The 27,120-nt window shown below is 41.9% G+C and overlaps 2 protein-coding genes across 3 annotated transcripts; one reads left to right on the top strand and one right to left on the bottom strand.

The window, feature by feature from the left end:
* The first annotated feature begins 224 nt into the window (after positions 1–224).
* On the top strand, positions 225–16,059 carry clgn (calmegin). The gene is made up of 15 exons (XM_030044489.1): positions 225–422; positions 4,052–4,402; positions 4,558–4,631; positions 4,804–4,862; positions 5,657–5,798; positions 5,933–6,014; positions 6,486–6,678; positions 7,245–7,434; positions 10,575–10,688; positions 10,816–10,972; positions 12,387–12,602; positions 12,941–13,057; positions 13,225–13,375; positions 13,530–13,684; positions 14,423–16,059. The coding sequence occupies exons 2-15, from the start codon at positions 4,052–4,054 to the stop codon at positions 14,495–14,497; spliced, it is 2,076 nt and encodes a 691-aa protein (XP_029900349.1). The 5' UTR covers positions 225–422; the 3' UTR covers positions 14,498–16,059.
* Positions 16,060–16,168: 109 nt separating this feature from the next.
* scoca (short coiled-coil protein a) lies at positions 16,169–25,284 on the bottom strand. 2 transcript variants are annotated; one of them, XM_030044613.1, is made up of 4 exons: positions 25,112–25,284; positions 19,898–19,969; positions 19,612–19,692; positions 16,169–18,623 (listed from the first exon to the last, which is right to left on the bottom strand). In XM_030044613.1, exons 1-4 carry the CDS (start codon positions 25,173–25,175, stop codon positions 18,481–18,483), a joined length of 360 nt encoding a protein of 119 aa, XP_029900473.1. In that variant the 5' UTR covers positions 25,176–25,284; the 3' UTR covers positions 16,169–18,480. The 2 variants fall into 2 exon arrangements, with proteins under 2 accessions (XP_029900473.1, XP_029900554.1); XM_030044694.1 differs by lacking the exon at positions 25,112–25,284 and adding an exon at positions 21,770–21,937.
* Between the last annotated feature and the right edge of the window lie 1,836 nt (positions 25,285–27,120).

Below are 27,120 nucleotides of genomic sequence, written 5' to 3'. Positions count from 1 at the left end.
TTTTAAGAACAAATTCAGTTACTGAATTCGATAATAAGTGATAAACTACTGTCCTGATCCTCAAAAATTCTTAAGATTTTTTTTTTTTTTTTCTTAAGAAACAACTTCGTAACCATTTATTTATTTAACCATTTACACGGCCTCCACTACCTTGAGTCATCATTTGCCATCATTTCGACGGTCCCTGAAGGCAGCATTGGCGGCACGCACGCGCAGTCTCGGCGGCTCGCTCTCGCAGCAGCCACTCTGCCGTTATTCGGCTGTCATCGGCCGTACCTCCCGGGAGCCGTCTCGTCCCCAAGCTTTGCACCGCAGGCCTCGCTATCCTGATATTTTAAGTGGGTCAGACGTCGAAGATAGTCGCTTTTAAACATTTCCTACTCGGATTCCCAGCATATTTCAGCAAAGGCCGACGGCGCAAGGTTTGTTTGTGTGGGCTCATTCATTCTCCATCCTTCCCTGACAGCTGCACCACATCATGTTAGCACAGATAACCGTTGGTTAGCAACCAGGCTAATATTTGCTATTCATTCATTTTCCATTCAGTTTTGCAGTCTCTCAAAAAATGTGCGCTCATTTGCTTCTCTCGCTGCAAGACATATTTCGCAGGGTTTGTTATTTACCTCATATATATTTTATGTTTACTCTCCTTTGTGCTGCTGTAAGCCCATTAGTTTAATGGTTAAGCTTCTATTATGCTAACGTTGGCTGTTTGTGATTGGCGCGCCGTCCGGCTAGCTAGCGGAGCAGGTGCTCTAGCCAGAGCCATTGATCTGAACAGTTTGGACATTGCAGCGTTTGGTGGCAGCCATGTTGGCGCTACACCCCTGACCCTCACAGCATTTTTTTGGTAATCGGGTGATTCCAGCAGAACATTTGAATGTTTGGCTCCTTAGGATGGTGACTTTAATGAAATAGTGGCCTGCTAAGATCGATTCACTTAAGTATCGCGAGAGTAAACATGTCGGTAGCCTATGAAACCAGACGACCAAAAGAATCCGTTGGTACCTGCATGTCAAGTTAGGGTGTCGGAAAGGGGACTCTATGGCCCCAAATTTAGGCTAAATTTTGGCGAGGGAAAATCTGGCATGGCTATTAAAGGGGTCCCTTGACCTCTGACCTCCAGATATCTAAATGAAAAAGGGTTCTGTGGGCAGCCACGGGTCTCCCCTTTGCAGACATGCCCACCATATGCTAATCCCATGCACTTTGGGCCACAAACCATGCAGTTTTTTGGATGCAGTGCAAATGTTATTTTGGCCCATTGTAAAATGGTGAATTTGTGCAGCCTGGAGCCTAAACAGTCTTGGAGTTGAATAAATTGGGTTTGCCTGGAAAGCTGAGACTCCTGTGGATACATTGAGCCCAATTTTATCCATATGTGATGATATTAGCACACATAAGATTTTTTTTTAAACTTGACGTCACTGTATAAAATGACCTATTGTGACAGAGACTCAAGAGACATTACATCCACAAACTAAATGATCATTCAAAAAAAAACAAAAATCACAACATTGAATCACAATGCTTGTAGAATTGCAATACTTAAGAATTGTAATATATTGAATCAGTGCCCAAGTATCATGAATAATACAGAAGCGAGAGATAAGCATATTGTTGCAGCCCTAGTGGCATGCCAACACTAACATTTCTTGAGACCACTAAGGGACGTGACCCATAGAATCTGGTCAGACTGTCCCTGGCTGGAGCCTGTTATTACTAATGAAAATTGAAAATTTGCTGTGTGGATTTTGTCAGATATTAGGCAAATACAGACAGCTCCTTGTGTTGGTAATTAGCTGGTACTGAAGAATAGGGTTGGGTTCCCCCTCTGGGATCAGTAAAGTATTTCTGATTCTGATTGGAGAGCACTGTGTATGGACTGCTCTGACTAAGTCATATATACCAGAAAGCCAATTCACAGAAATGAAGACAGTAGGAATAATGAATTTGCACCAGTTAACTGTAACTAGATGAAATTATATTTTCATGGTTCATTCCCATTATCATTTTAATTTATGCTCGCTCTGTCTACATGGCATGCATTATGGATGTGCCTTGTAAAACGGACCATAGGATATGATGGAAAACAGGAAAACATTCACTTACTACTATTCCCTGCCCTCTGCAGTTAGCCATACCACACACACACTATGTAGGCAATTCTTCATTCATTTTAAAGGAAAGACAGAACTCCAACCTGATTTGGAAGCCCTAAAGATGATGTATCCCCTTTGACCAATGTGCAGTTTTTACTCACATAATCATTGGCTAAGTGATCTTTCAGTCTTGCTGAAGTCAGGGAATCAACTCTTTTGGGGTCATCCTTGCATCAGTACAACAAGACTAACGGAGTAGATCTTGATAACATAGTGCGCTGCGAGGTGGTTGGTCTGAAACAGGACCTGATGGCCTTGCTCCCTCAAGGAGCATATCCAAAATAGATGTATGTAGACAAAAATATTGAGAAAACAGACACTCAGAAATGTGTTTTAATTGTTCAAATCAAATTGGAATGTCTTTGAATGTGGTGATGCGCGGCTCAACAAAATAGTGTAATTAATAAATGGAATTATGTGGTATTTCATTATTTATTTGCTGGTTTGGCTAGCATATCGCTCTTACTTTAAAATGTCTGCTTGAGCTTAAGGAGGCGCTGGCACGTGCCACATGGATGTGTGGAGCAAGGTGCTCACACAGCAGAACAGATGGTGAGTTTCTGCATTTAGCTGTTCTTGCCTGAGACTCTCAAAGTTGATTTTTAAACACAGGACTGAACCTGTGAATGTCTTTTACACATATCTGTTTTTGTATATTCCTCTATAGGAAGCCCCATCACAGCCTGTTTTTCATAGCCTCCTTTTGCTGCATGTTCTACAGCCAAGATTTCTTGGAAGGCTATTGCTTGGATTTAGGCCCAAAATGCAAGTAAATACAAATGACAGCAACATCTTGAGGCTGCTCTGGATAACTCAGTCCTTATTGCTAGTAGGCCATTCATCATCTCCCCCCTATGTTCATCAAGCATCTTTTTGCTGCTTCTGCGTTGTCATGTCAACAAATGTAATATTATACCAACAGAAGTATGGTACAAGGACAGTTTACAATTTGTACAGTTGAGAAAGGCTTGTTGAGAAGCATCCCATGGTGCTTTCTTTGTTCCTGGTTTCTCATTTGCTGATTTATTTATTAAGATCCCCATTAGCTGCTACATTTGTGGCTTCCCTTTTTCCTGTTATACACACAAAAAAGGGATATTAAAACAATAACTTGTAGTTGGGGAAAAAAACATTTTCAGCTGGTCTATAAACAAGAGTGAGCAGATGTGGCTTGATCAATAGGATCAATGGGTCATTGTAACTGTCTTTGTGTCGTACACTTCTCATCACAGCATTTTGCCTACCAGCATAGTATTATACATACACACAACAAACACACACAGTCTCAAACAAATAGTGCGAAACAGTTTAAGATAAATATTAGTGGAAAAATGGATAAAAGCATAAAAATGTAGGAAGTTAGCTAAATGTGGCAGGTTTCCTGCATCTTGTGTAGGACTGTCTTAATGTGTCGATGAAGTGGGAATTGATTGCAGGAGGAAGTGGCAGGAGGTATGTTGTTTAAAGGAGCTCTGAGACATGTAAGATAAGGGTGTGTTGTGTAGACACAATCCCTGACTCAAGGACTGTGTAAACCTAACCTCCATCTCATCTATTGTTTCTCCAGTATTCACTGCCACACTTTCATGCTTTTACACACTTGTGCCTTTCCTATTTATATCATTGCTGTCCTCATCCCCTGCTTGATCTCTCTATAAATAACCTGTATCTCACTCACACCTGCCCTCCTCTTTTTTTCCATCCCCCTCCTGCCCTCTTGCCATACCACACCCTCCCCCTGCTCTCACCATCCTCATCTCTGACTCTCTCACTCCACTCACTCTCTCCTCACCTCCCCGCCTTCCTCTGCCCCTCCCCCTTGTCTCCAGCTACTGACCCATTGAAATTATTATCATTATTTCTCTCTCTATCTCTCTCTCTGCCTGCAGATGAAGTTGGGTAGGGGCTGGATGTGGTGCGCACTGCTCCTCTCCTACCTGGCTGTGGCAGCAGTAGCAGCCCAGGAGCCAGAGATGGAGGCAGACGTTTCAGATGTCAAGGCTGATATAAGCCCAAATGAGGACGAGATAAAGGTTATGATGGCTGATGAGGAGGTGGAGGAGGTGGAGGAGGTAGAGGAGGTGGGGGAAGTGGAGGAAGTGGAGGAAGTGGAGGAGGAGGAGGAGGAGGAGGCAAGGGTGGAGGAAGAAGAAGAGGAGTTTGAAGTGGAGAGCAAAGGTACAGAAGACAGCAAAGGAGAGGCTAGCAAGGATGGAGCTGATGCCAATGTCTCCTTTCAGGTGAGTAATGAGTTACAGGTCAGACAGAGGTCAGATCACATAAGTGAGATGAGAAGGATATGATGCATCTAAATTGGTTGTTAGTATTTGAGTCATTATTGAGGCTTAGATTTTCCTAGTGTTGATGTTCAGCATAAGGATTTCAATCTCCACAGGTAACATACAAAACCCCTGTTCCCACGGGAGAGGTCTACTTCAGCGAGACGTTTGACGATGGAACAATGGACAGGTATTGTATGACTTATTTACTGGAATGACATTATAAAATCTAATTTTAAATTTTAGATGAATGGTAGATACAAGAGTCTCAGATAGCCTGAGTGCCCTGGATGAACTTGCCACACACCTGGTTGTAGCATGTATGCCAGTTTTTTCATGTTCAGTGATGTTGACCTCCACAGATGGCAGCTGTCAAAGACTGTGAAGGAGGATGCAGATGATGACATAGCCAAATATGACGGTAAGTTGTTGGTTTTCTTCCCTCTGATCTAGACTTGTTTGTGCGGTTGTGCAGTGGCTTAGTGAGGTGTTCTCATCTTTACCTGTCTTAGGTTTGTTGTACCATAGACCCACTTTTCTCATGTTTTTTGTCTACAAGCTTAATACTTGTTGGCATTGTTTTGGCCCTGTTAAGACTTTGTTTTAACATACATCCAGTGTGATCCCATCCAAGACAAATTATTATTCACCCAGGGCATTATCATGCGTCTCAAATGCGTCTTCAGTGACCACTTCTGATCAAATTTGTGATTGAGCACAGATAGATTAAAATTACCTCCATCTGTTATTTTCCTACTTTGGTTCCTCTGTACCTTACTCCACCTCCCTCCCATCCCTATATTCTATGTTGTCATGAACTTCCCAATATTCCTCACTCATCCTGTTCATTGCTTTTGGCCCGTTAATGAAGCAGCTGTGTGTTCCCAATCACTGTGTTTTTTGATTATCTGTCAAAGACACTGCAATGTCACTGTAAACACAAACAACGTTCAAGTTTGTATTTCACTGCCAACAGAGCCAATGTCTCCTTCCTTGCACAAAGCAACTAGGCAGTCCTTTGATGTTGTTGGGGACACATTAGCGTTCACACTAAAAATGCAGTGTGGCCTAAACTGGATCGCATTGTGTCCCCTGAAGCTTGTTCATACCTGTAGTGCTGTCTACCTTTGACTGGAGCACACGAGACGCATGTTTAAACCAAGTGAGAATATTTGTGAGTTGACTGGCCTCCCTTCTGACTGTCTGGACCTCCAGGGAAGTGGGCTGTGGAGTCACTGAAGGAGAACAAGGTCCCAGGAGACCAGGGTCTAGTGCTCAAGTCCCGGGCCAAACACCATGCCATCGCTGCACTGTTGGACAAACCCTTCATCTTCCAGGATGATCCCCTGGTTATGCAGTAAGTTCACACAGTCGCAAGTTGGCCGTTTTCCATCAGTGAATCTATAAATGTTTTATTTGTATCATACATCAACAGAAAATTAAGTTTAAAAAATGTCTGAGATTTGCTTAGCCTAAGTGTTTACGTTTTAGGTATGAGGTGAATTTCCAGGACGGCATTGACTGTGGTGGAGCGTACATCAAACTGCTTTCTGACACCAACAGTCTGGATCTGGTTGGTACACATGTTTTCGTTATTTCTTATTCCTTTTTATGATCATAAGAACAGCACATTGACTGCAGTGCGAATGATTTAATAATGATTGATGATTTAATCTAGGCCATGCAGTCTGCATTTTTACTCAAAGCACTGTATACTGCCGTTATACTTTATTTATATATCACTTATCAAAACCCAAGTTACAAAGTGCTTAAATTCCTCAATAAAATGATTAATAAAAGTAAAACTACACAAGGTATATTAAAACAATAGATAGTTAAACAACAAACAGCACAAACAATAGTCAAGATAGATATAGACAAATCCACATAAGAACAAGGAGAAAGGTTGCTGTACTATACTCTATCCTTTTATCTATACAGGATCCATGTGTGTGTTGAATTTGAACAAGGGTTGTATGGGTTTAAACTGGACACACTCAAGAATTATGTTTCACATTACATTCTTGTTTATTCTGCACTATAGGAGCAATTCCATGACCGCACACCCTACACCATCATGTTTGGGCCTGACAAGTGTGGCGAGGACTACAAGCTGCACTTCATCTTCCGCCACCAGAATCCTCTGAACAAAGACCTGGAGGAGAAGCACGCCAAGAGGGCTGATGTGGACCTCAAGAAGTTTTACACAGACAAGAAGACTCACCTATACACTCTGCGTAAGACACTAACACAAGAGAATTCCTGTGTTTGTGTGTTTGGTGTTAGCTGCTTTTATCCAAATGACTTACAGTAGCATGAGTGCATATGTTTTTAGAATGGTGGCCCAAATGGGAATCCAATTCTGATAGTGTTGGTGCTATGCTAAACCCACTGCCACACAAATTGGCAAAAATTAGGGCTGCCTCCAGTGATTACTTTTATTTGTGGTTGATCTTATCAATTATTATTATTATTTGTTTTGTTTTTATTAAACACTTAGTCTGTAGAGCATCAAATCTAATGACAGGACCAGCAGCCAAAAAATACGAAGTGTAAATTGTACTGTGAAAAGAACAGAGAAAATTACGTAAATCTTAGTGAAGCTGCAATCAGCAAATGTTTGGGACTTTTACTTGATTAATGACTGAAACCTTATATTTAATATTATTTTTTTGCCCATTGACTAATTGCTTACTTGACTTAACATTTCAGTGTTAATATATTTCTCCATATAACATGAAAGGGTGTCTTTATGAATCAGTTTCAAGCACAGCTGCATTCTTATTCTTCTTCCCACCATCAGTTCTGAACCCTGACAACAGCTATGAGATGTTCATTGACCAGTCTAGCGTGAGCCGTGGCAGCCTTCTCCATGATGTGGTGCCTCCAGTCAACCCAGCCAAGGAGATAGATGACCCAAATGACTCCAAGCCAGAGGACTGGGACGAGAGGGCCAAGATTCCTGACCCCGAGGCTGTCAAGCCTGAGGACTGGTGAGAATGAGACCCATACTTGTGGACAGAGACAAATACAAGTAAAGATGAAGTTTAAAACAGTAGCCAAATTAACTGTGTAATTCTTATTATTAACCTATTATTAACCCCTCATATTTCCCCTTCAGTAAGACATTTTTTTTTTGTTTATATTGCACATCATGTCATGTAAATATTTTGCATCTGCTGGCTGCAGCACTTAATTGAATCACTTCTATGGAGTGAAATGTTCAAACCCAGGGTGCTGCGCCATTACATCAAATAGAGAATATCTAGATGTCTTGTGCACCTTTATATACATTTCCCTGTGATTCAGCAGGATGCATTTGGTATCTTGGGATCTCCATTAGAATTTATAATAAAGTTCTGTAGGTTTGAGCAAAGCTTAGCTGTGCAGCAATGTTCCCACCAATGGGACGGTCAGGTAGAGATTGAGGCTTTGTTCCCACCTGGTATTAAATTGTGTCTTTTATAATTCAAGCACAAGTGGCCAGCTGTCAGTCCGTCCATACACACTTGGCTTTAACATGCGTCTCCACATGCGTCTCACCTGCCCACTTGTAATCGGATCTCACTTTCCTGCTCTATATGCAAATAAACACGTATCATTAGAGAAAGAAAGGGAGGGGATGCCGCAGTGGCTCATTGGATAAGAGCCTGTACCATGTACCAAGGCTGAGTCCTGATCGCAGTGTCCTGGGTTTGAATCCAACCTCAGGCCCTTTGCTGCATGTCATCCCCTCTCTTTCCAAGCTCATGTCTTATTAAGGGGAGTTTTTATTCATTAACCAGGTGCTTTACAGCCAACCGGCACTTCAGTTTGCATTTGATCCATCAGCTGACAGTTCAGCTGCTGGTCAGAGTCAGGTATCATATTTTTTCTGTTGGAAAAGTGACAGTCTGGCCGGTGTCAGGGGTGTTCGGCTGGACAAGAAAAAGGATGTTAGGTTAGTAGGTGGTCCTTCAACTAGTTCTGGGACACATGTCTGGGACAATACAATGTGGACAAAAGTGTCCCAGGCCACCTCCGTATGCGTCCTGAGATCCAGTCAATCAGGACATGTTGCTACTGTTAACACCTGTACTTAGAGGTGACAGCTTTTGTTCGGATTTCTCAGGACAGATGTTAATACCAGGTGGGAACAAGGTCTAGGAGCACACCACATGACAGTGCTTACTTTATTCATTATTAGGGATAAACCGAATGTGCGCATCTCATTTCAGGGACCTGTCTCATAAGTCAGATTCACTCTAGTCAAGGTATCTTTGAGAGAGGTGGCTGCACAAAGCCTAACGATGACAAACCATGAAGACTGGAGTCACAAAATCAACTGGCTCTATTAAATCTATTTAAGATAGGATGAGATGAAACCATTGATCTCTGTGGAGAAAGTAGGTTGTTTCAGCACCAAAGTGTCCACCAGGGAAGGGAGGCACACATTTTGAATATTTTTAAAAAGGAATCGCAATTGTGGAAGATAGTTGCATCAAAAAAAAAACAAAAAAAAACTGAATATTGAGGGATTACATTATATCGAAGTCATCATATGCTGACATTTCTAACATGTTAAGAAGCCTAAATTGTGAAAAGCAGTGAAATTTATTATTAACACTTATGTTTGCTCAAGAAGAACAAATTATTACAATAAAAGCACAAAACAAAACAAAACAGCCAAAAGTGACAGTTTCTGGTGCTAAGGCTAGAGTGGATTACTGGAGGTAAATGGCAGATAACATAAATGCGTAAGTGAGCAGGTTTATCTAAGCCAGTCATGAGGGCACAGTGGACATACTTTCCACTGATAGAATATAGTGTCATCGCATTAAGTCTATAAAAAGATTTTCTATTCACACAGTCAGGCTCATATTGCCAAGGGTTGCAGTTATGGTATATAAGTACCATAAGCTACCTTGAACCTGAACTCATTGTTGTCCTATCCGATAAAAGAATTTCAGCTCAATTAAAGTCCAAAAGTAAATTAACTAAGGTCATCTAGCTACCTGCTGCTTGTTAGAAGCTCTACAGCAAGAATGAGCAAATGGCCTGGAAATACAAAAATTTTATTATATCTCTGGTCTAATAAATCATCATGGAAAGCAAATTTATTTCATATTTATTCAGCAGTATCCCCTCCAATTCCCTGTACTCTTCTTCGTTACTTGCCTCATTCATTTGAATGCAGTCTTTCTGTCCACATCAGCTTCCTGTAGGAAATGGTGGCACATCTACCCATGCTAACAGTTAATAGTCCAGTAAAATAGCTCAAGAAAGGGTCACCTTGTGATTGAAGTGCTAAAATTGGCATTGTTGTATGATTTGTCCTGCTGAACAAAATTTGATATAGTGCCAATTAAGCAAAGACCCAGGAGACACTGCAGCGCTCCCTATATCAAATCAAAACAGCACTTAACTAGTGATGACACTTTGGCAGGATGGCTTTCGATGTGCTTGTTGATTATTCACAAATAATATCTTAAATTGTTCATCTTGACCTAGCCAATTAATTTATATTCAAATCACGTGAGGCTGATAAAGCTGTTTATTTTCCACTAAATCATGAAAAGACAGCATGAAAATTCTAATTTTGTTTATGTTATAGAAAATGGAGAGAAGAGTTGTTGTCTTAGGAAAATAAATGATATCCAACAAGAAGCTGTTTGGGAAAAAAGATGGTGACTAACGCACTCATCAATCATATCAAGAATAAAAAAAAAAACGTAATGAGGCTAAAAAGCCACAATTAAGCCTGAAGTTAGCTCACTAACCCCTTCAACACAACTTCTTGAAACAGGCCCCAGATTTTCAGTGGCAATGCAGCATTTTTCTGAGGCATGTCTGATATATAAAATTATTCATGATCCACTCCTTTTAAAACAATGTGTACCTGTGCCAAGAGCCAGTGTGGGGATACTAGAATATCTCTTCTGACCTTGTGACTCCAAGCAGAAAAGCAACACCTGGAGAAACTGTCTCCTGCCAGAGGACTGCAAATGAAATTTAGCTCATAGCTAACTCTGGTGCAGTTTAGCAAATTGTGCCACATAACACTGAAGTAAACAGTAAAGCAAAGTCTTTTCCTTGAGGGTACATTGGGCACCTCAGAATCTTTGCTCTACTTAACATGCACTGTGTTTCCCAGGGATGAGGACGCACCCGCCAAGATCGAGGACCCTGATGCTGTGAAGCCAGAGGGATGGCTGGATGACGAACCTGAGTTTGTCTCCGACCCTAATGCTGAGAAACCCGATGACTGGTAAAAGTTCATGCGCACACATGCACATACTCAAAAGCACACCACAAAAAGGAACTTCCCTTTGGCTTGCATTTGTAACCCCTCTGTAAGTGAATAATCCAGGCTCACAGCTCTTCTCTGTGTGTAGGGATGAGGAAATGGATGGTGAATGGGAAGCCCCTCAGATCCCTAACCCAGCCTGTGAGACGGCCCCTGGCTGTGGACAGTGGAAGCCACCCATGATCAACAACCCTCAGTACAAGGGCAAGTGGAAAGCCCCTCTGGTGGACAACCCCAACTATCAGGTAATGGCTGCCTTCAGTCTGTGGTGCATTTTATTTTGAAAATGGCTCCAAAACATTCCAACTGAGAGCATTCAAAATATGGGAATACTGTAGACAGAAACCCAATAATATGGGGTTTTGTTCAGTCTGCAAAGCTGAAATGGCATACAGTAATTTCTGTGCACAAACAACTCAAAAATGTTCTTGTGCCAAGCAACTTGATACATATGATGGCACAGCTGCATTATAATGTTAACATATTTGGATTAGCTTGTGGCTTTATTCCCTGCAGAGCAAATTGTCAGTCAGCTGTCTTTGAGTTTTCTAGTCTACTAAAATCAGCTCTTCTGTGACCACAAGTGTGCTACAGTAGTTGGGAAGGGCTGCATGCAGGAATGTACTGCAAATGTAGCTAGCATTACTCTTGAGATAATATTAAACTTTATTTATCCTTGTTGGGAAATTGGGTAGTTCTCAGCTAGACCTATAATGCTGAGTATAATACATGCTTGACATTTTGCGTTGTTACAAATTATATTTAAACATTGAAATGTTGGGATCCAAAGGTTTTGTGTTATTTTGTATAATTGAAAAATCACCTTGATTAAATTAATAAATTGTCAGGTGCTGTTATAATTCCCATGTCCTGCTAAATGAAAGGATAGTCCAGGCACACAAGCTACAGCTGAACACATACTTAACTGGTGATGACACTTTGGCGAGATGGCTTTGGATGTGCTTGTTGATTATTCACAAATAATATCTTAAATTGTTCATCTTGACCTAGCAAAATAATTTATACTCAAATCATCCCCGGTGAGGTTGGTAAAGCTGTTTAATTTCCACTAAATCATGAAAAGACAGCATGAAAATTCAAATTTTGTTAATGAAAAATGGAGAAGAGTGTGTCGGCTTTGGAAGATAAATGAAATCCAATAAGATGCTATTTGGTTTGGGGTTGATCAAATTAATGCAAAAAGATGGTGACCAACGCACTCTTGTGGTTTGCCTGTGTACTGCAACGCGTAGGTGTGTGTTTTTAACCTTTGCCATGCATTAGCCATACTAATGAAGGCTGTTTACCTTTCTACCACAAGAGTACCTCGGTCACCATCTTTTTTTATTATATTAATTGACATATGGGAATAACTTAGAACCAAATTAATGAGGCTAAAAATACAGAATTAAGCCTGAAGTTAGCTCACTAACCCCCTCAACACAATGTCTTGAGACAGGCCCCACATTTTTAGTGGCAGTGTAGTTTATACTTTTCTGATGCATGTTTGATGTATAAAATTATTCATGATCTCATACCTCTCCTTTAACACAATGTGTACCTGTAGCTAGTGAGAGCTTGTGTGAGGAGACCCATAATACTGCAAGGAGTTTAAACCTAATTATGATTTCTATCCCCATGTTTGTTCTCGTCTCTCAGGGAGTCTGGAGCCCCCGTAAGATCGACAACCCAGACTATTTTGAGGACCTGCAGCCATTCAGGATGATGCCGGTCAAGGCGCTGGGCTTGGAGCTGTGGTCCATGACCTCTGATATCTACTTCGACAACTTCATTATCACCTCTCACAAGGAGGTGGCTGACCGCTGGGCCTCTGACAGCTGGGGGCTGAAGAAACTGGTGGCCAGTGCCAACGAGGTACACATGCAGAGGGCACACAACAGTGCTGCTGTAGCTCGAGAAAAGGAGGGGTATCTGCCACTCTGCTCAGTTAGACACATTAGAATGCAAGGCAACTGGTGTGATATCTTGTCAGGGCTGTGAGAGCTCATAGTAGCACTGTTGCACATACCTACCTACCTACTACAATACATACAAAGACCTCAGGAATACAGCCTGATCAGCTTACACAGAAATATGGTACACTGCTTGGCTGACATTTCTGTGGGATACAGCTGATGTAGAGAAACTTAGTTATAGACTAATAAATCACTGCCTCTCACTGTGTGCACTCCTGTCCCCTTTCCCCCCTCCAGCCGGGGGTTTTTGCCCAGCTGTTGATGGCAGCGGAGGAGAGACCATGGCTCTGGGTGATCTACATACTGACAGTAGGCCTGCCCATAGGACTGGCTGTGCTCTTCTGCTGGCCAAAGGTAGTTTTTTATCAAAGATTGGTCTGTTTTGTGGTTTATTTATTGTTTAATGGTATTTATGATCGCATCTGTGAGTTAAAGAAATAACACCAGAAAGATTAATTATATCTTTGTAACAAAACTGTTAGACATGTTGACTGTGATCCCACCTCCTGTTGCTGTTGCAGAAAGCTGACGACGATTACGTGTACAAGAAGGTGGATCAGCCCCAGGCTGATGTAGAGGATGAAGAGGAGGAAGAAGAGGAGGAGGAGGCAGTGGCAGACAAGGAAGAGAAGACAGCTGAGGCGACAGCCACTGAAAGTGCACCAGCTGCAGGTTAGGGCAAACACAGGACACACATTGCACGTAGCCTCTCTGTCGCAATATATTTAACCAGAGAAAAACAAGCAGCAAGTGTTGGAGTTGTTCTGGATTGTATTTTCTTCTTCTCTTTGCCTTTTCTCAAACTTTACCACCATCTCTCTTTTAGATGCATCAGAAAAAGCTGAAGAGGAGGACGAAGGTGCAGAGGGAGGCGGAGACAATCCAGAGGGAGACGATGAAGAAGAGGAGGAGGATGAGGAGGAGGAGGAGGAGGAAGGAGATGAAGAAAGCAAAGCTCATGAGAGGACATCAGAAGATGAGGTTGGTGTTTTCCTTTGAATAATTGTCATTTGTCCTGCAGCATGTGCTAATGTTGTCATTAAATAGCTGCAGTTCCTGTAGGCTGAGGGAATTAATACTTGGAACAAGAACCTAAGAATTTCCTGCACATATATTCTTCCTCACAGGAGTGTAGGCAGGTACCCACAAAAAAAAAAAAAAAAAACTATTGCATACCTTTAGGTGACAACTTTAGGTACCACTTTAACATCCTCAAAGCATCTTTGATCATTTATGTATGTATAAATACAAACTTGATATTTGAACTCGGAGGCACTCAAAAGGGGAAGCACATACAGGAAAGCAGTCTAAACACAGGTGATATTTGAGCTTCTCATGCCACTGCTTTCTGATGGGAATGCACCTTGACGCAACATTTGCTCATCAGTTTTTTAACGGTTGCAATGGCTTACACACTACTGTTTAAAAATGTAAAACTGCCACTTTTTGCACATTGTAAAAACTCAAATTCAGTTGAAGTGGTCGGTGAACCGTATTAAATCCATGTATGATCAAGCAAGTTCGGGCAGTTGTGTCAAGTTCATATGAAAGGTTTTGATGTTGATACATATTGGGTTCATTGTGTCTGTTGAGTTAGTAGATCACAGCCACACTGCTGCTTCGGTTCAGTGGTTAAAGCTGTGATGACTTCACTGTTTCATCCCTTAAACTGTTTTCTCTTTTTCTTTCCATCCACAAACATTTAATTCTGCCGTCCAGCCGAAGGAGAGTGGAGACATCAGTGAAGACAGCCACAAACAAGCTGTGAGAAAGAGGAGGGTACGGAAAGACTGAAGACGTGAACCACATGCCTTCTGTCTCCCTCCATGTCCCCTTTCCTCCCTGCATGCCCCAATGAGGAGGAGGTGGAAGGACCATGTCTGCTCCCTCCCCCTCCCTCCATGCTGTGCAGCGGGCACTTCCTCCAGCCAACTGGTAGCCAGCAATCACCCCGGCTGCCTCTTCCTCCTCTCCCCCCCATCCCTCATCTTTCGACCACACTCACCCGAGGTCCACAGGCTTTTCAGCAACACCCTGTATCATCTGTTCCCTCTCATCTTACCCTTCCTGTTCACTCATTCAGCTATCAGATGAATTCCCAGGAGAGTTTGTGCATTTAGCTTTCTCCCCCCGTTCATTCCTGAGCTTCCATGCTTTCCATCCTTCCTCCCTTTGTATGCCATTACTGTCAAAATGCCTCTCAGCCTAAAAAGCCCCGCCTCCTCTACCTCCATCCCCGTTCACCCTGTCTCTGCTTTCAGTCTTCTTTCTGAATTTATTTTATCATAGTTCTTTGGGTTCACTGTTGGCATTTTGAGAACTACCGGTCTGGCTCCTCAGAAGACGAGACAGCGGAGAGTGTCTGTACCGCTGTCAACTCCAGTTGTTCATACCACTCACTGCAGAGCACAGGGGCTACATCTCAGAAATTTGATTTCTTTTTTTATTTTATTTCTTGCATCCTCTCTTTTGAAAGAACACATTTGAGGACAAAGTTTGACAGAGTTCCTTCTTTTTGAACTTGTTCCTTAATTGGGTTTCAAGAACGGGGCCAGGAGGAGAGGATGCCAGGCAATGAGGAGAGACTGCTTTTTGAGATGTTACCGGAGTGTCAGGACATTTCAGATGACAAGTTGCCTCAGCTTAGGTACAAAAGATTACCTCTAAGAAAATGGATGTTCTGTTTAGATTTTTAGGTAGTTTATCAAAGGGAGTCAGGAAGCGTCAGTTAGTTTGTGTGTTAGTTTTTCTTTTTCTTTTTTTTTTTTTATTAAGTTATAAAGTTTTGCAAAGTGAGGATCAGCACTGATAACCCTATTTATTAATGTTTTAAATGCGTGTTCATTTTATGCCAGTATGAATTAAACATTTATGATGCAGTTTCTGAGTGACTTGAGGCAGTTGTTTTATGTTTGTTACGCCACTGATTTGCTTACTTTGAGCCTAGTTCTGTTTGAAATGTACTTCTGTACCATTCACGATCAAAATGTTGGACTTGCCAGCACTGAGTAGCTTACTGCACAAATCCAGCAGTTTTAACACCTTGACTATTAGCTGTCAATCAAAAATCAACCAGTAGGTGTGTTTCCTCAGCTGGACATGTAACTTGTTGAGAGGTCGGTCAGTTAGTTGGCACTGAGCAGTGCTTTCCCAAAATGTCTAGAGTAGCTGAAATTCTGATCCTAGAATGTTGCCTGGGAAAGATATTAATGCTTATTTCTTATTTTTTTGTTTTATATTATTGTCTCAAGCTTTTGTAGTTCATATTCTCGCCTGATGATGGCAGATATCCCTGTTTACATATGTTTGCAAATTGTACATTGCTCTTGGAAATAAAATTATTTAATACAAAAGTTGCAAGTTTTGTCAGATGCCTGAAACATTCTCATTTTATAACCAATCTGCTTATTTGAGTCTGTGTCATGATGAGGTATATTTGCATACAAAACAAAAGACATAGGGAAATGAACTTAAGTTTTTATTAAAACAAAAATGTTAAAAGGCAAGAGAGTCCAAATTTACACGGCATCTACACACAAGGCAGTTGACTTGAGGGGATGTGTGTAGGTAGGGCATAGTCAGCATGCCAGAAAGAAAAAGAAAGAAATACAATAGGAGTATATTACTGTACAACCATTAAAAATATCAAAATAATGTGTTAATTACAGGATACAGTGTAGTTTGTAGTCTTATTGAATATCTAACAATTTTCCCATTGCAACATTAGCAATCTCTCGATATATAAACATTTTAATTACTACTTTCCAGACATGAATTCGCTGTATCTCTAGTCATGGTAGATAAATTACTCCCAATTAGAGTTGGAAAACCCTTTTACTAGCGCTGTTCAGATCATCTGCTCTTGTCTCCTGTTTTTTCTACAGTCTCTTATAGCTTAACATTTGCCAAAGCAAGCCTCTGAAGACACACTCTCCCTTTGTGGGGTACAGTGTTGAGAACAGCACTTTTTCTTGGTGATACCCAGAGAGATTCTTCCAGGCGGTGCCGGATCAATAGCACTCAGGGCCTCTTTACAGCTTCTGAGAGAAAGTCTGTCTGCCTTCCTGCCTCAGCCCCCCCACCCTCACCTCTTCCTCACATCATCGGCTCCTTTCTGCAACTCGTCACAATTTGGTTCAAACCATGTACAGGTAGGGTTGCATTCACGACCCAAACATTTGCTGCTCATGTTTTGGCCTGGGCCCCAGCAATCACTAAAATTTAATGGGCTGCAAATACTTACACCAAGTCATCAAAATGTCCCATCTGTGTCATAACATTGTGATTTTAAAATCAACCATATTTAACATAAAAACAATCACTGGTGTTAATAAAGATGTAGACATCAGTTGCACATTATAAACACCCTTTAGCTTCTCTGTGCTTTTACTTACATTATCTTGTTGCTGAGCTCTAAATGCTACCTATACAAATCTAGTATCCACCCCATAGTGTTTTTAAACTCTTCAATAGCTTTAAACATTCTGCAATCATGTGAATAATAATTTAAGGGCATTTCATTAGATATGCGATAACTGTTAAGACAAAGATAGAAAACCTTTGCAGATGTGTATTACTCATACATGACCATGCACTTCAAATATAGTTTGTCATTCTCAGTAATACTGTCCAGTTTATCAGTTTTTAAATGGAGAAATGTAGTCATGCTACATGTAGTCGTCATTTCATCCAAGACCTACCGAATCTCAGATCCAGCTGACGTAGAAACAAAAGAAACCAAAAATAAATAAACCGGTTTTGAAAGGGAGGTTTGGGGTCAAACAGTATTTGCAAATGCTATTTATAGTTTGTTGTAGACTGCGAAATAGTTGAACTTTGTCACTCAGATGACTCAGTGAATGTCAGGTTTGAGAAACCATAGGCAAGTATTTGGAAAACGGTTCGGTGATTGACAATCTGATACACGTCAGATACGTGTTGATGCTGTCAACCAAGCAGGTTAAACAAACAAATTATTTTGCAGAAACTATTTGACTCTAATGGAGGTCCAATGGAGACTGAGAAGGAACTCTAGGTACAAATGACCCTTGACCTCTTCATACACAAATTAAAGTTCTCCTGATTTTGTCACTGTTGACCAGTTGAGCTGGTATCCACCTGAGGTCTAAGGGTCACCTCTACCTATTCTGTAGTGTGGAGAGAAAGCTGTTGCACAACAGACCTGGGCCCGGCTGCCACTAATTTAATGAGCTACGTCTGATACCCCGTTTCCACTAAGCCAGTTTGACGGCTGGTTCAGAGCCAGTGCCTAATCTCCAACCAGTTCTTTGTGTTCTGACAGCCAGAGAACTGGTTCTCGGCCAGGAAAACTGGTCCCACAGCAGGACCAACTCTTTGCTGGTCTGCAAAGAACCGACAAAGAACTGCTTATGTCAGGGTCTGACATAAGCAGATCAGTGTTTATCAGTGTTCCTCGCTAGATCAGTGTTTATCACGGCCAGTCAAAATCCCATCAATAACAAGATGGTTTTATCCTGTGGAAAAGCAAAGAGGTTCTCAGAAGGATCACAAGTTTAACTTTGAAATGGCACCAGCCACAATCTAGCACTATGTTCTTGTTGGTGGAAAGGGGGTATGAGTCAACTGAACTGGTGGCTTGACAGTCAGCTCCCATTTTCAGCTTCAATTCAATTAGTTTTGACTCAAGTAAGCGAGCTCAGGTTAACTGCAGAAGAGACCCAGGTCTGCCCTCTCCATGGTGGGTTTACTGTCCCGGGTGCAGGCCTGGGACTGCAGCTTTCTCCACAGGGCGCGTCTCACTTCCGTTTGCTCTTGGTGTCAGTGGTCTGGAAGACGCTGGAGGCAGACATGAGGTTCTCGATGTACTGACCTAGAACCTGGTTCTCAGACTTCAGCTTCAGGTTCTCCTCCTTGACTGCATCGACTCGTGCTGACAGGTCTGGAAGACATGAAAAAATTAGGAATTATCCACACTGGCACAATCAGGCCAGGGAAATCCACTTGCCCCAAACAAGAAAATTCACATGTTAGAGGTTCCATTTTCCTTCTAAAATTCAAGCTGGCTTCCTACTGTTATCTTTGGTTGGACAAACACCTCAATGGACAATCAGTCCTGTGAGGATCTGGACTTGAGGGGACAAGTGAGGATGACTGGTTTGCTGGATAATTCACTCAATCAATCACTTTTCATATAATCATATGCAACATAAAGAGCTTCACAACATAAAATATAACACAAAAAAAGAATAAAAAGAGAATGAATAAACAGAATAAAAAGGACAAAAGGTCATAACAGAGATGAAAAGTGAAATACTTTAAGTTAAAAGAAGCAAACCATCCTGGTAAAAAAACAAAAAAAAGCCTAGTTAGAAAGGAATGTTTTTGTGTAATGGTCTATGTTGTCCTTCTAATTTCCCCGACTATTATTATTTTTGCTGGCCAAAACCTGGCATTTAACAGCTAGAGGAAGCATATACGTGCATTTGAGTGTGAGGGAGAAAAATGGTACTTGAGAGCGAGCCTCAGCACAGGGCTGCAGCGAGACAGCCGAGTAGAGGAGATAAATGAACAGCAGCAAGCGGAAGAGAATGAGAGCAGCACAGAGAGAATAGGCCAGCGCTGTGAAAGTTCAATGTTCAAAAGAGCGTGAAAGACAGATATGCGGTGGCAGTGAAGAGAGGGAACAAGTGCGGCGGCTGGGGGTTTTATTCTGTCGAGTTTGTATTAGTGAGCAGGAGAGGAACGCGTTCAGTCCTCCGTTACTTCCAGGAACACATCCAGTGCGCGGTGTGGCTTATGAATGCCTCACATCATAATATCTGGACAGCTGCTCTGAAACTGTATTTTTTTCGAGCTGTAGAGGCAGTTTTCTAGCTGTAGAGGACACCTGCAGCAAAATACATGTTACATGTGTGCGTCTGCATCACCTTCCAGTGTGTGCTGAAGTTCCAAAACCTGATTTATGAGCCTCGTCTTCTCCTCCATCTCCACCTGGTTCTCCATTTCTCCTGAAACAAACACACAAACTGTTTTGGAAGAACCTCTCCACATACTCACAGGGAGATGGCGATACACGTTTTACATGTAATCGCAATATATTACCACGTTATTATTATTGCATGATGCAGCCTTCTAACAAAAGTGCTCTCTCACACACACAGACACACAGATATACAGTTACATAAGGAGGCATATAGACACAAGCAGACTTACCGTCTATGTCGCAGTTCATGGTGAGGAGCTCACTGTCTTGTTTAGTATACAGGGCTGCAGTTCCACTGTCCACTGTGCAAGACAAATGACACACAATGTAGGTAACAGTGAGCGCACTATTATGTCACAGCCACAGCATAGAATTAGGATTATTACACAACTCAAGGCCAGGGTCAGTCCATGTTCATGCCGTTCGACCATCACTTTTCACATAAACAACAATACACATTGTTGAAGAAATCATGGGCATCACATCACTAAATGAGCACTGTGGGACAACAATATTCACTTTTATGAATGTCGTCCCTATCACTGACCATGACAGTCTGGCTGGTATGATATGCAAAGAAAAAAGTTGCTACAGATGCCGAAGTTGCATTGGTAATAGGGCTAAGCAATATATATTGTTATCAAATCATTACCTAGATATTAACGTGTGCAATATTAATATCTCAAAAGGCAAGGATATAGATCATATCACGATTTAGGGTTCGCCCAAGACAGTGATTGGTCTGTCGTGATCAATAAAAGTAACTGCCTTTTCTACATCTGTTTGTTATTATTAATATGCTTTTTTTTTTTTTTTTTTTTAAGAATTCTTATTTTTCAGTGCTCAATTAAAATTTCAAATAAGTGTGAACCGATAGTCATATCTTATGACATGACATTTTGTCCACAACATGCAGCCCTAATTGCTAAGTCATGTAAGACCTTCAATCAGCAAGAGAACAGCCACCCAAGTAACATAAGAAGCAGCTGTATTTGCAGAAAAGCCTCTTCCTTTAAAAGATCCTAGCCCCACATCTGCACTTTAGTTTAATAATACGCATCATGATGCATGCTGTGTATTTATGTCATAAAGGTGTATATATCCACCAAGAGAGACGGGTAAACTTTACAGTGCAAATACAAGCCGCGTGAGCACAGCTGAGGCCGCTGATGTGACGCTGCCGGCCACCGCAATTCAGCTAACTCTACGTCGACTTTCCGATAAGTCCATTAATTTTGTAAGTGTATCCTCGCAACAACGAGTGATAAGTAATGTCAGCGTCTCTCTAAAACACCTCTTTCCTCAATGTAAGCTAACATTACAAGAATTTTTCGTGAATGACTGACCGACCCGATGCAGGGCGTCCTCCCAGGCATCAGACTCAAGTTCCGTTATCGGACAGCCGAGCCTGCATGCAGCTTGCTATTTAACAGCCGTAAGCCTTTTCTGCTCCATCGCTCCTACCTTTGTTGACACGTTTACATCTGTGTTGCAGCATTTTCCCGAACACCTAGGTGATGTTTAGAAGCCAGGAAACCACCCAGCAAATCAGCTAACTTTACTCCTCCAACTCACGCAAGAGCAGAGGCACCCTGCCCGATTATGGTAAGTTAACCAGACATCAAAACCAAACAAAACATAGCCACATATACCAGCAAACTCAATTAAAATACCACTGACTGAATCTGTGTGTGTGGATGGTCATTTGAACTTAAATTTTAGAGTAAAAAATAGGAAGAAAAGCACGTCAATCGGGTATTTGTCCGATGATGGACACATTATACTAGCGACCGCGGTGGCTAGGCTAGCCACGCCAACGCGACTGCTAGCTCAACTAATTCGCTTGTTTTTGAGTTAAACGGAGAGCAAAACGCCAGCGTCTAACCAGAAGCAACAAAAGCACACATTTATACTGATACATGACATCTTTGTACGGTTCAAAGCAGTGGCAGGACACGTTAGCATCCGCTAAAGTGTTAGCTAGCAGGCTAGTTAGCTAAGTTAGCTTGAGAAATCAGTGAAGTCCGTCCCCGGCTCGCCGTGATTTATTCCGACCTTCCTGTGAGAAAGAGCGTCGTGACCGTGTCGGGGTTCACACTCACCCAAAGCAAGAAGAGCGCACTCCTCTTTGTTTTTCGTCGTCCTGTAAACAGGCACCGAGGCTCTGTGACGATGATGAGTGTGGGATGCTGGATTACGCTCGCATCATCATCATCAGTATCAGTATCAGTGAATGTACTGGGCTACACCGGCCGACAGAGGGAGCGACTACTTCACACACCGCCTCTAAGGACACACACACACGCACACACACACACGCACACACTCCTGCACAGAGCAGCTCACAGCTCAGCCCCGGTGTAATGACAGAGAGGGCCACACTAAACCTGCAATCTGCCTGTGGTCACTTTGAGGGAGTGGGCTTTAAACCTCATCACTATCCCCCCCCACCCCAATCTCTCTCTCTCTCTCTCTCTCTCTCTCTCACACACACACACACACACACACACACACTGCAGGACTAACAGATGCTCAGCTGTTTGGGCCATTCCCCAGGTAGCAGAATACACACATACGCAGTCACAGAGCAGCAGTTGGCAAAGCCTGACCAGCCATGTCATTTCCACCAGAGGTATTGTGTATACTGTGTGTGTGCGTGTGTGTGTGTGTGTGTGTGTGTGTGTGTTTGTCTATGCATCTATCTGTCTGTCCATCTGTCTATGTGCATGCATGAAGTGGTGCCAGTGTGTATGTTTGTGTGCGTGTGTGTGGTATCGTCACAGCCTCTGCGCTGCCTCGTCCCTCGCTCTGAGGAGCCCATATGTTGCCGCTTGTTAGCCAAGCCAAACCCTGGGGACACTACTGCTCCAGCCAACACTGACCAGCTTACATGCACACACACACACACACACACACACACACACACACACACACACACACACACACACACACACACACACACACACTATGTATGCGTGTGCACATGTGTTCCAAACCCTGGGAGCTGTCACTGGCTTTGTGTGCCAGAACTGTTTTACCCCATCTAATGCGACATTTCTAAATATGTATTTTCCAGCTCCCTCTCTCGCCTGCACTCTGGTGTAATTGTAAGACCAGACCACTCAGCTGCTGTACGTTTGACAGTTCAGCCGTAAGAGTAATGTAAGCTCTCAAAGAAATTCAATCCTAAATCAGGGTTAAGGACCACCTGTGGCACTGAGATCATCCCACCATCACCTTGTTCATGCATTGTCTTATTTTTCCATTACATAGAGGACATTACTAGCTCACAATATGATATTTCTTAATCGTATGTACAATGTATGTGCATGAAAATCAAGTTTTCAGCCTTGTTAACTTGTGGATGTGGTGTTTTTTGTATGCTACACGACGTATCAGGAGCAAAATAAACAGTCAACGCCATGGCTGAGTTTTTCCACTTTGGAACTGTGGTGTACCAAGGGCGAGATCAAAAATTTGGATTCAGACGAGCTAGGTTTATGACGTCATAAGGCTAAGCATCCAATCCTGTCAAATGACAGGGTGGTGCTTTCCACAATATTAGTACCAGCCCTACCGGTCACTTGAGTGTTTTCAAAAAAAAAAAAAAAAAAAAAAAAAAAAAAAAATCAACAAGACCAACTCAAAATTACAACGGCGTATTAGGGCCATTATATATAGAAAAAAATTACAGCGCCGGGGGAGGGGGTGGGTTATTATTCCAAGAAAAAAATAATAATTTCAGTGATTCAAGACGTAAATTTACAAGAAAAAAACACAGATATTCTCTGAGATTAAAGTGGTAAATTTACGAGAAAAAAAAAATCACATATTTATGAGGAAAAACTTAAATTCTGAGATTATAAAGTCACAAATTTGTGAGAAAAAAAACAAATTCTGTGAGATTAATTTCATTAATTTATGAGGAAAAAACTTATAAATTTACGAGAAAAACACTTTAAAATGAGTGTGTTGTTTTCTTCTGAATAGGCCCAAGTCACCGCAATTTCTTGTCAAAGTCCAGATGCTGAGAGTATTCTTCTCATAAATTTGTGTTGTTATAATCTCAGAATTTTGGGGGGTTTTTTTCCTCATAAATTAGTGAGTTTTTGTTTTTCTTGTAAATTCATGATTGTAATCTAAGAAATTCTTAGGGGTTTTTTCTCGGAATATTTCTCCCTCCCTCAGCTCTATAATTTTTCTTCCCTACAGTGGCCTTAATACGCCGTGCTGAAAAAAGTTCTTCTTTACATGGTTAGATTATCAAATTCGATACAAGTAATGAGCCACTGTGCCAGCAGGCGTGGGGGTGCAGCGCCAGGACTATTTGCATATTCCTAGATCTGGACATTTTTAATGAGGGCAAGGTGTAGAGTTATATCTAAGCTGTTTTAAGGCACTAAGGGATGTTTTTTCATGGCACAAAAAAAAAATCAGTATGTAATATTGATGAACTGAGATGATTTTTTATGGGTTTAATCAAATGCTGGAGGGGGACTTTAAATCTCTATGGATTTAAATGTGTTTGGATACATAAATAGTTTATGTTGAGTGATAAGATCTGAAAGTTGTTTAGTTCTACAAAGTTGAAGAGGGATACTGATAACAAATGACTCACATAGAATATGTTTCTTATTCAAAGGGGGGTGTTTAAATACTTTTGCATCTTTTTGTGTTTTTGCTGTAACTTTGCATCACACGGAAAGAGGTTATTATGCGCCAGTAAGTCCTCTCTTTTTTTTTTAGATTTAGAGGTCGGATTGCTCTTCCCTGTCATAATACAAACTGAAATACAACTGATTTTGTGTGCATACAAGCCTGTGTCAAGTACACCAACCAAAAACAAAGCCACACCTCACTGCTGTCAAAGCAGAACACACCCACACTTTGGTTTTACAAGTTGTCTGTCACCACTTCATCGTCTTTTGTTTCGTTGCTCAGGCCGCCTCCTTACCTCCCCCGTGCTGGCTGCCTTACAGCCTGTCTGACTGACTGTTCTCCTAACTAGAAACTTCACCTCATCCAGCCACCGCCATGAGTATCTCTCTAGAATAATCCCCGCAGGAAATGCATGCCTCAGCGTTAACTGCACAAGTGTGAAGTAAAGTGATTTGGTTGGGAGAGTTTTGCTGAAATCTATAGATGTTTTTTTTTTTTGCCATCTAGTGCAGCAACCCCATGCCCCCTGAAGAGCTTGTTTTGCATCAGTAACATGTCCTAGGACAGCGCACGGAGCTAGTTTAGAGTCATTCATCCCCTCTAGACGATAATTAATGAGTCTGTCACAGAGGTCGGGTTTAAGGCCCCTGGATCAGCACTCCTTGCTTGTTAAATATGAGGCAGATTATTAGGAAGTTCATTGTTGCTCTGCGCGGATCAATAAAAGGGTTAGCTTGGGGTAACAAGTCAAAAAGCGCTCGGCGTTGTGTTCCTTGAGGCTGTACCTGTGTCATCTGCCAGCGAGATGTTAGTGAAAGTCCCATCTTCTTCATCCACCTCTCCCTCCATGGTCTGACTCTCTCCTGCTTGTTTGCCTTCTTCTATTGCCGCTGTCTCTCAGTGTCACATTAGTTGTAAATGCCGTGTGTTCACAACGCCTTGTCACTCACTCTTAGGTATTTTTATTTCTTCTCTCTTCTTTCTTTCATTATCTCTGAGTTGCTCTCTCTCTCTCTCTCTCTCTCTCTCTCTCTCTCTCTCTCTCTCTCTCTCTCGCTCTCTCTCTCTCTCTCGCTCTCTCTCTCTGTCCTTTGGCCCTGCCTCCTCTTACACCTGCTCCAGTCAGGTGGCTTTAGCTCCCTCTGAATCATTCACGTCGTCATGGTTACCTGCTCTACCTGTCTGGTGGCTCAGGTTACAGTGGCTGTTGCAGGAGCGGGTCATCATGGTGATTTACTAGACCAAAACATGACACTAACCCCCACCCCGCCCGTCTTCCCCTTCCTCCCCCCACCTGTAAATATATCATGGGTCAAAGTTAAAGCTCTGAGCCGAGCGGGAAGGAGGAGCCATAAAGAAGACACACACACACACCTGAGTGGATGCACGCTTGGTCACACATTAACTTGAATGGCGAGAATGTTGTGTGCTGATAACAAAGGCAGGTAAATGCAGTGAAATGCTCTTATCTTTTTTTTCCTTTCTTTTTTTCTGCTGTTCCCCTCCCTTGAAAAAACCCTCAACGTCACCAAACTGCAAATCAGTTCAGGTCCAGCCTGAAATGCTACAGAAGCAGAGTGCTGTAAAATACATGACTGTATGGATCTCAGACAGGCATTTCCTCATTAACTGGTAGTGCATTTTCACAAGCCTCAGTGCAGCTGAGTGAATGAAAGGCACAGTTTCATTAGATCTGCAGATGTACCCTGCCCTCTAGTGGCTAATTTTAGTCCTTGCAGGCTGGCCTTTCTCAGCTGAGAGAAGCCTATAGCTTAGTGACACACCCACCGCTCAAATGTCAGAGCAGCATGCACATACAAACCAAGCTTATGAATATGCATGACACTTACATCTGTGGCTCCTACAATGAGCATGAATCCATAGATATTATAAGAAAAATGAGTGTGTAATTTAAAAAATAAATAAATAAATAAAACCCTCAGGTATGAGAACTGTAGTTACCCTGCCATAAATTTTACAGCCATACATCTATCACAGCAAAGCTTCTAAATATCATGCAGCTACCAAAGGTCAAAAATTATGATGCAGCAAATCTTATGGTAATGCTACAGGAGATAAAAATACCAGGCATGACATGGTCACATAAATTCAGTATTGAGACACACTCTGTTAAGAAATACTGCAACTGTAGGTATATATTTTGATGATTTTTCATTAGATGCTTTTTAGGGAAAAAAAGGGGGGCTTTCCATGTCGAAGGGCGCACATCCTAATAAATTTGGGGAATGGGTAAATAGTGATACAGCAGTTGCTGTGACGGCCTCTGATGCTACTTCTGTTACCATTTGACTAAAAGGCCATTTACTGAGTAACAGTAATAAATGGCAGTGCTACAGAGGGAGACAACTGTTAGGAATTATGTGCTAATAATAGTGGGAAAGGGCTCATAATGATATACAAACAGCAGAAGCACTCTGGCAGGCGAGTAAAATCAGGTATTTAAGTCTAGCCTGCTGAAAATAACTACTTACATCTCTCGGTCCACATAGTATGAATTACAGCAGCATGTGGTTTTGCTGTCTGAAAGACAATGTGTATGCATCTGCATTTTTCTCTTTCTCTCTCTCTCTCTGTGTGTGTGTGTGTGTGTGTGTGTGTGTGTGCTCATATACACAGGTGTGTATGTTTGCATGAGCATATTTGTGTGTGTACTCAAATATATTTGATGGTGTGTGTGTGTGTGTGTGTGTGTGTGTGTTTGGACAGGATCCACCAGCCCCATAAAGCCAGGAGGAAACTGACATTTATGGGAGCAATTTCATGGAAAGGGATA

This window comes from Myripristis murdjan, chromosome 1 (assembly GCF_902150065.1).
Source record: "Myripristis murdjan chromosome 1, fMyrMur1.1, whole genome shotgun sequence".
Taxonomy (NCBI): domain Eukaryota; kingdom Metazoa; phylum Chordata; class Actinopteri; order Holocentriformes; family Holocentridae; genus Myripristis; species Myripristis murdjan.
The sequence above is the reverse complement of the archived record's forward strand: the minus strand, read 5'-3'. Positions and strand labels throughout refer to the sequence as shown.

Coding starts and splice junctions, on each gene's coding strand:
- clgn (XM_030044489.1), top strand. CDS start 4,052: ATGAAGTTGGGTAGGGGCTGGATGTGGTGCGCACTGCTCCTCTCCTAC. Junction 4,403..4,557: donor ATGCCAATGTCTCCTTTCAG/GTGAGTAATGAG, acceptor CAATCTCCACAG/GTAACATACAAAACCCCTGT. Junction 13,376..13,529: donor TGAAAGTGCACCAGCTGCAG/GTTAGGGCAAAC, acceptor TCTCTCTTTTAG/ATGCATCAGAAAAAGCTGAA.
- scoca (XM_030044613.1), bottom strand. CDS start 25,175: ATGGAGGGAGAGGTGGATGAAGAAGATGGGACTTTCACTAACATCTCG. Junction 19,970..25,111: donor CTCGCTGGCAGATGACACAG/GTACAGCCTCAA, acceptor TGTCTTGCACAG/TGGACAGTGGAACTGCAGCC. Junction 18,624..19,611: donor ACTTCAGCACACACTGGAAG/GTGATGCAGACG, acceptor CATGTCTTCCAG/ACCTGTCAGCACGAGTCGAT.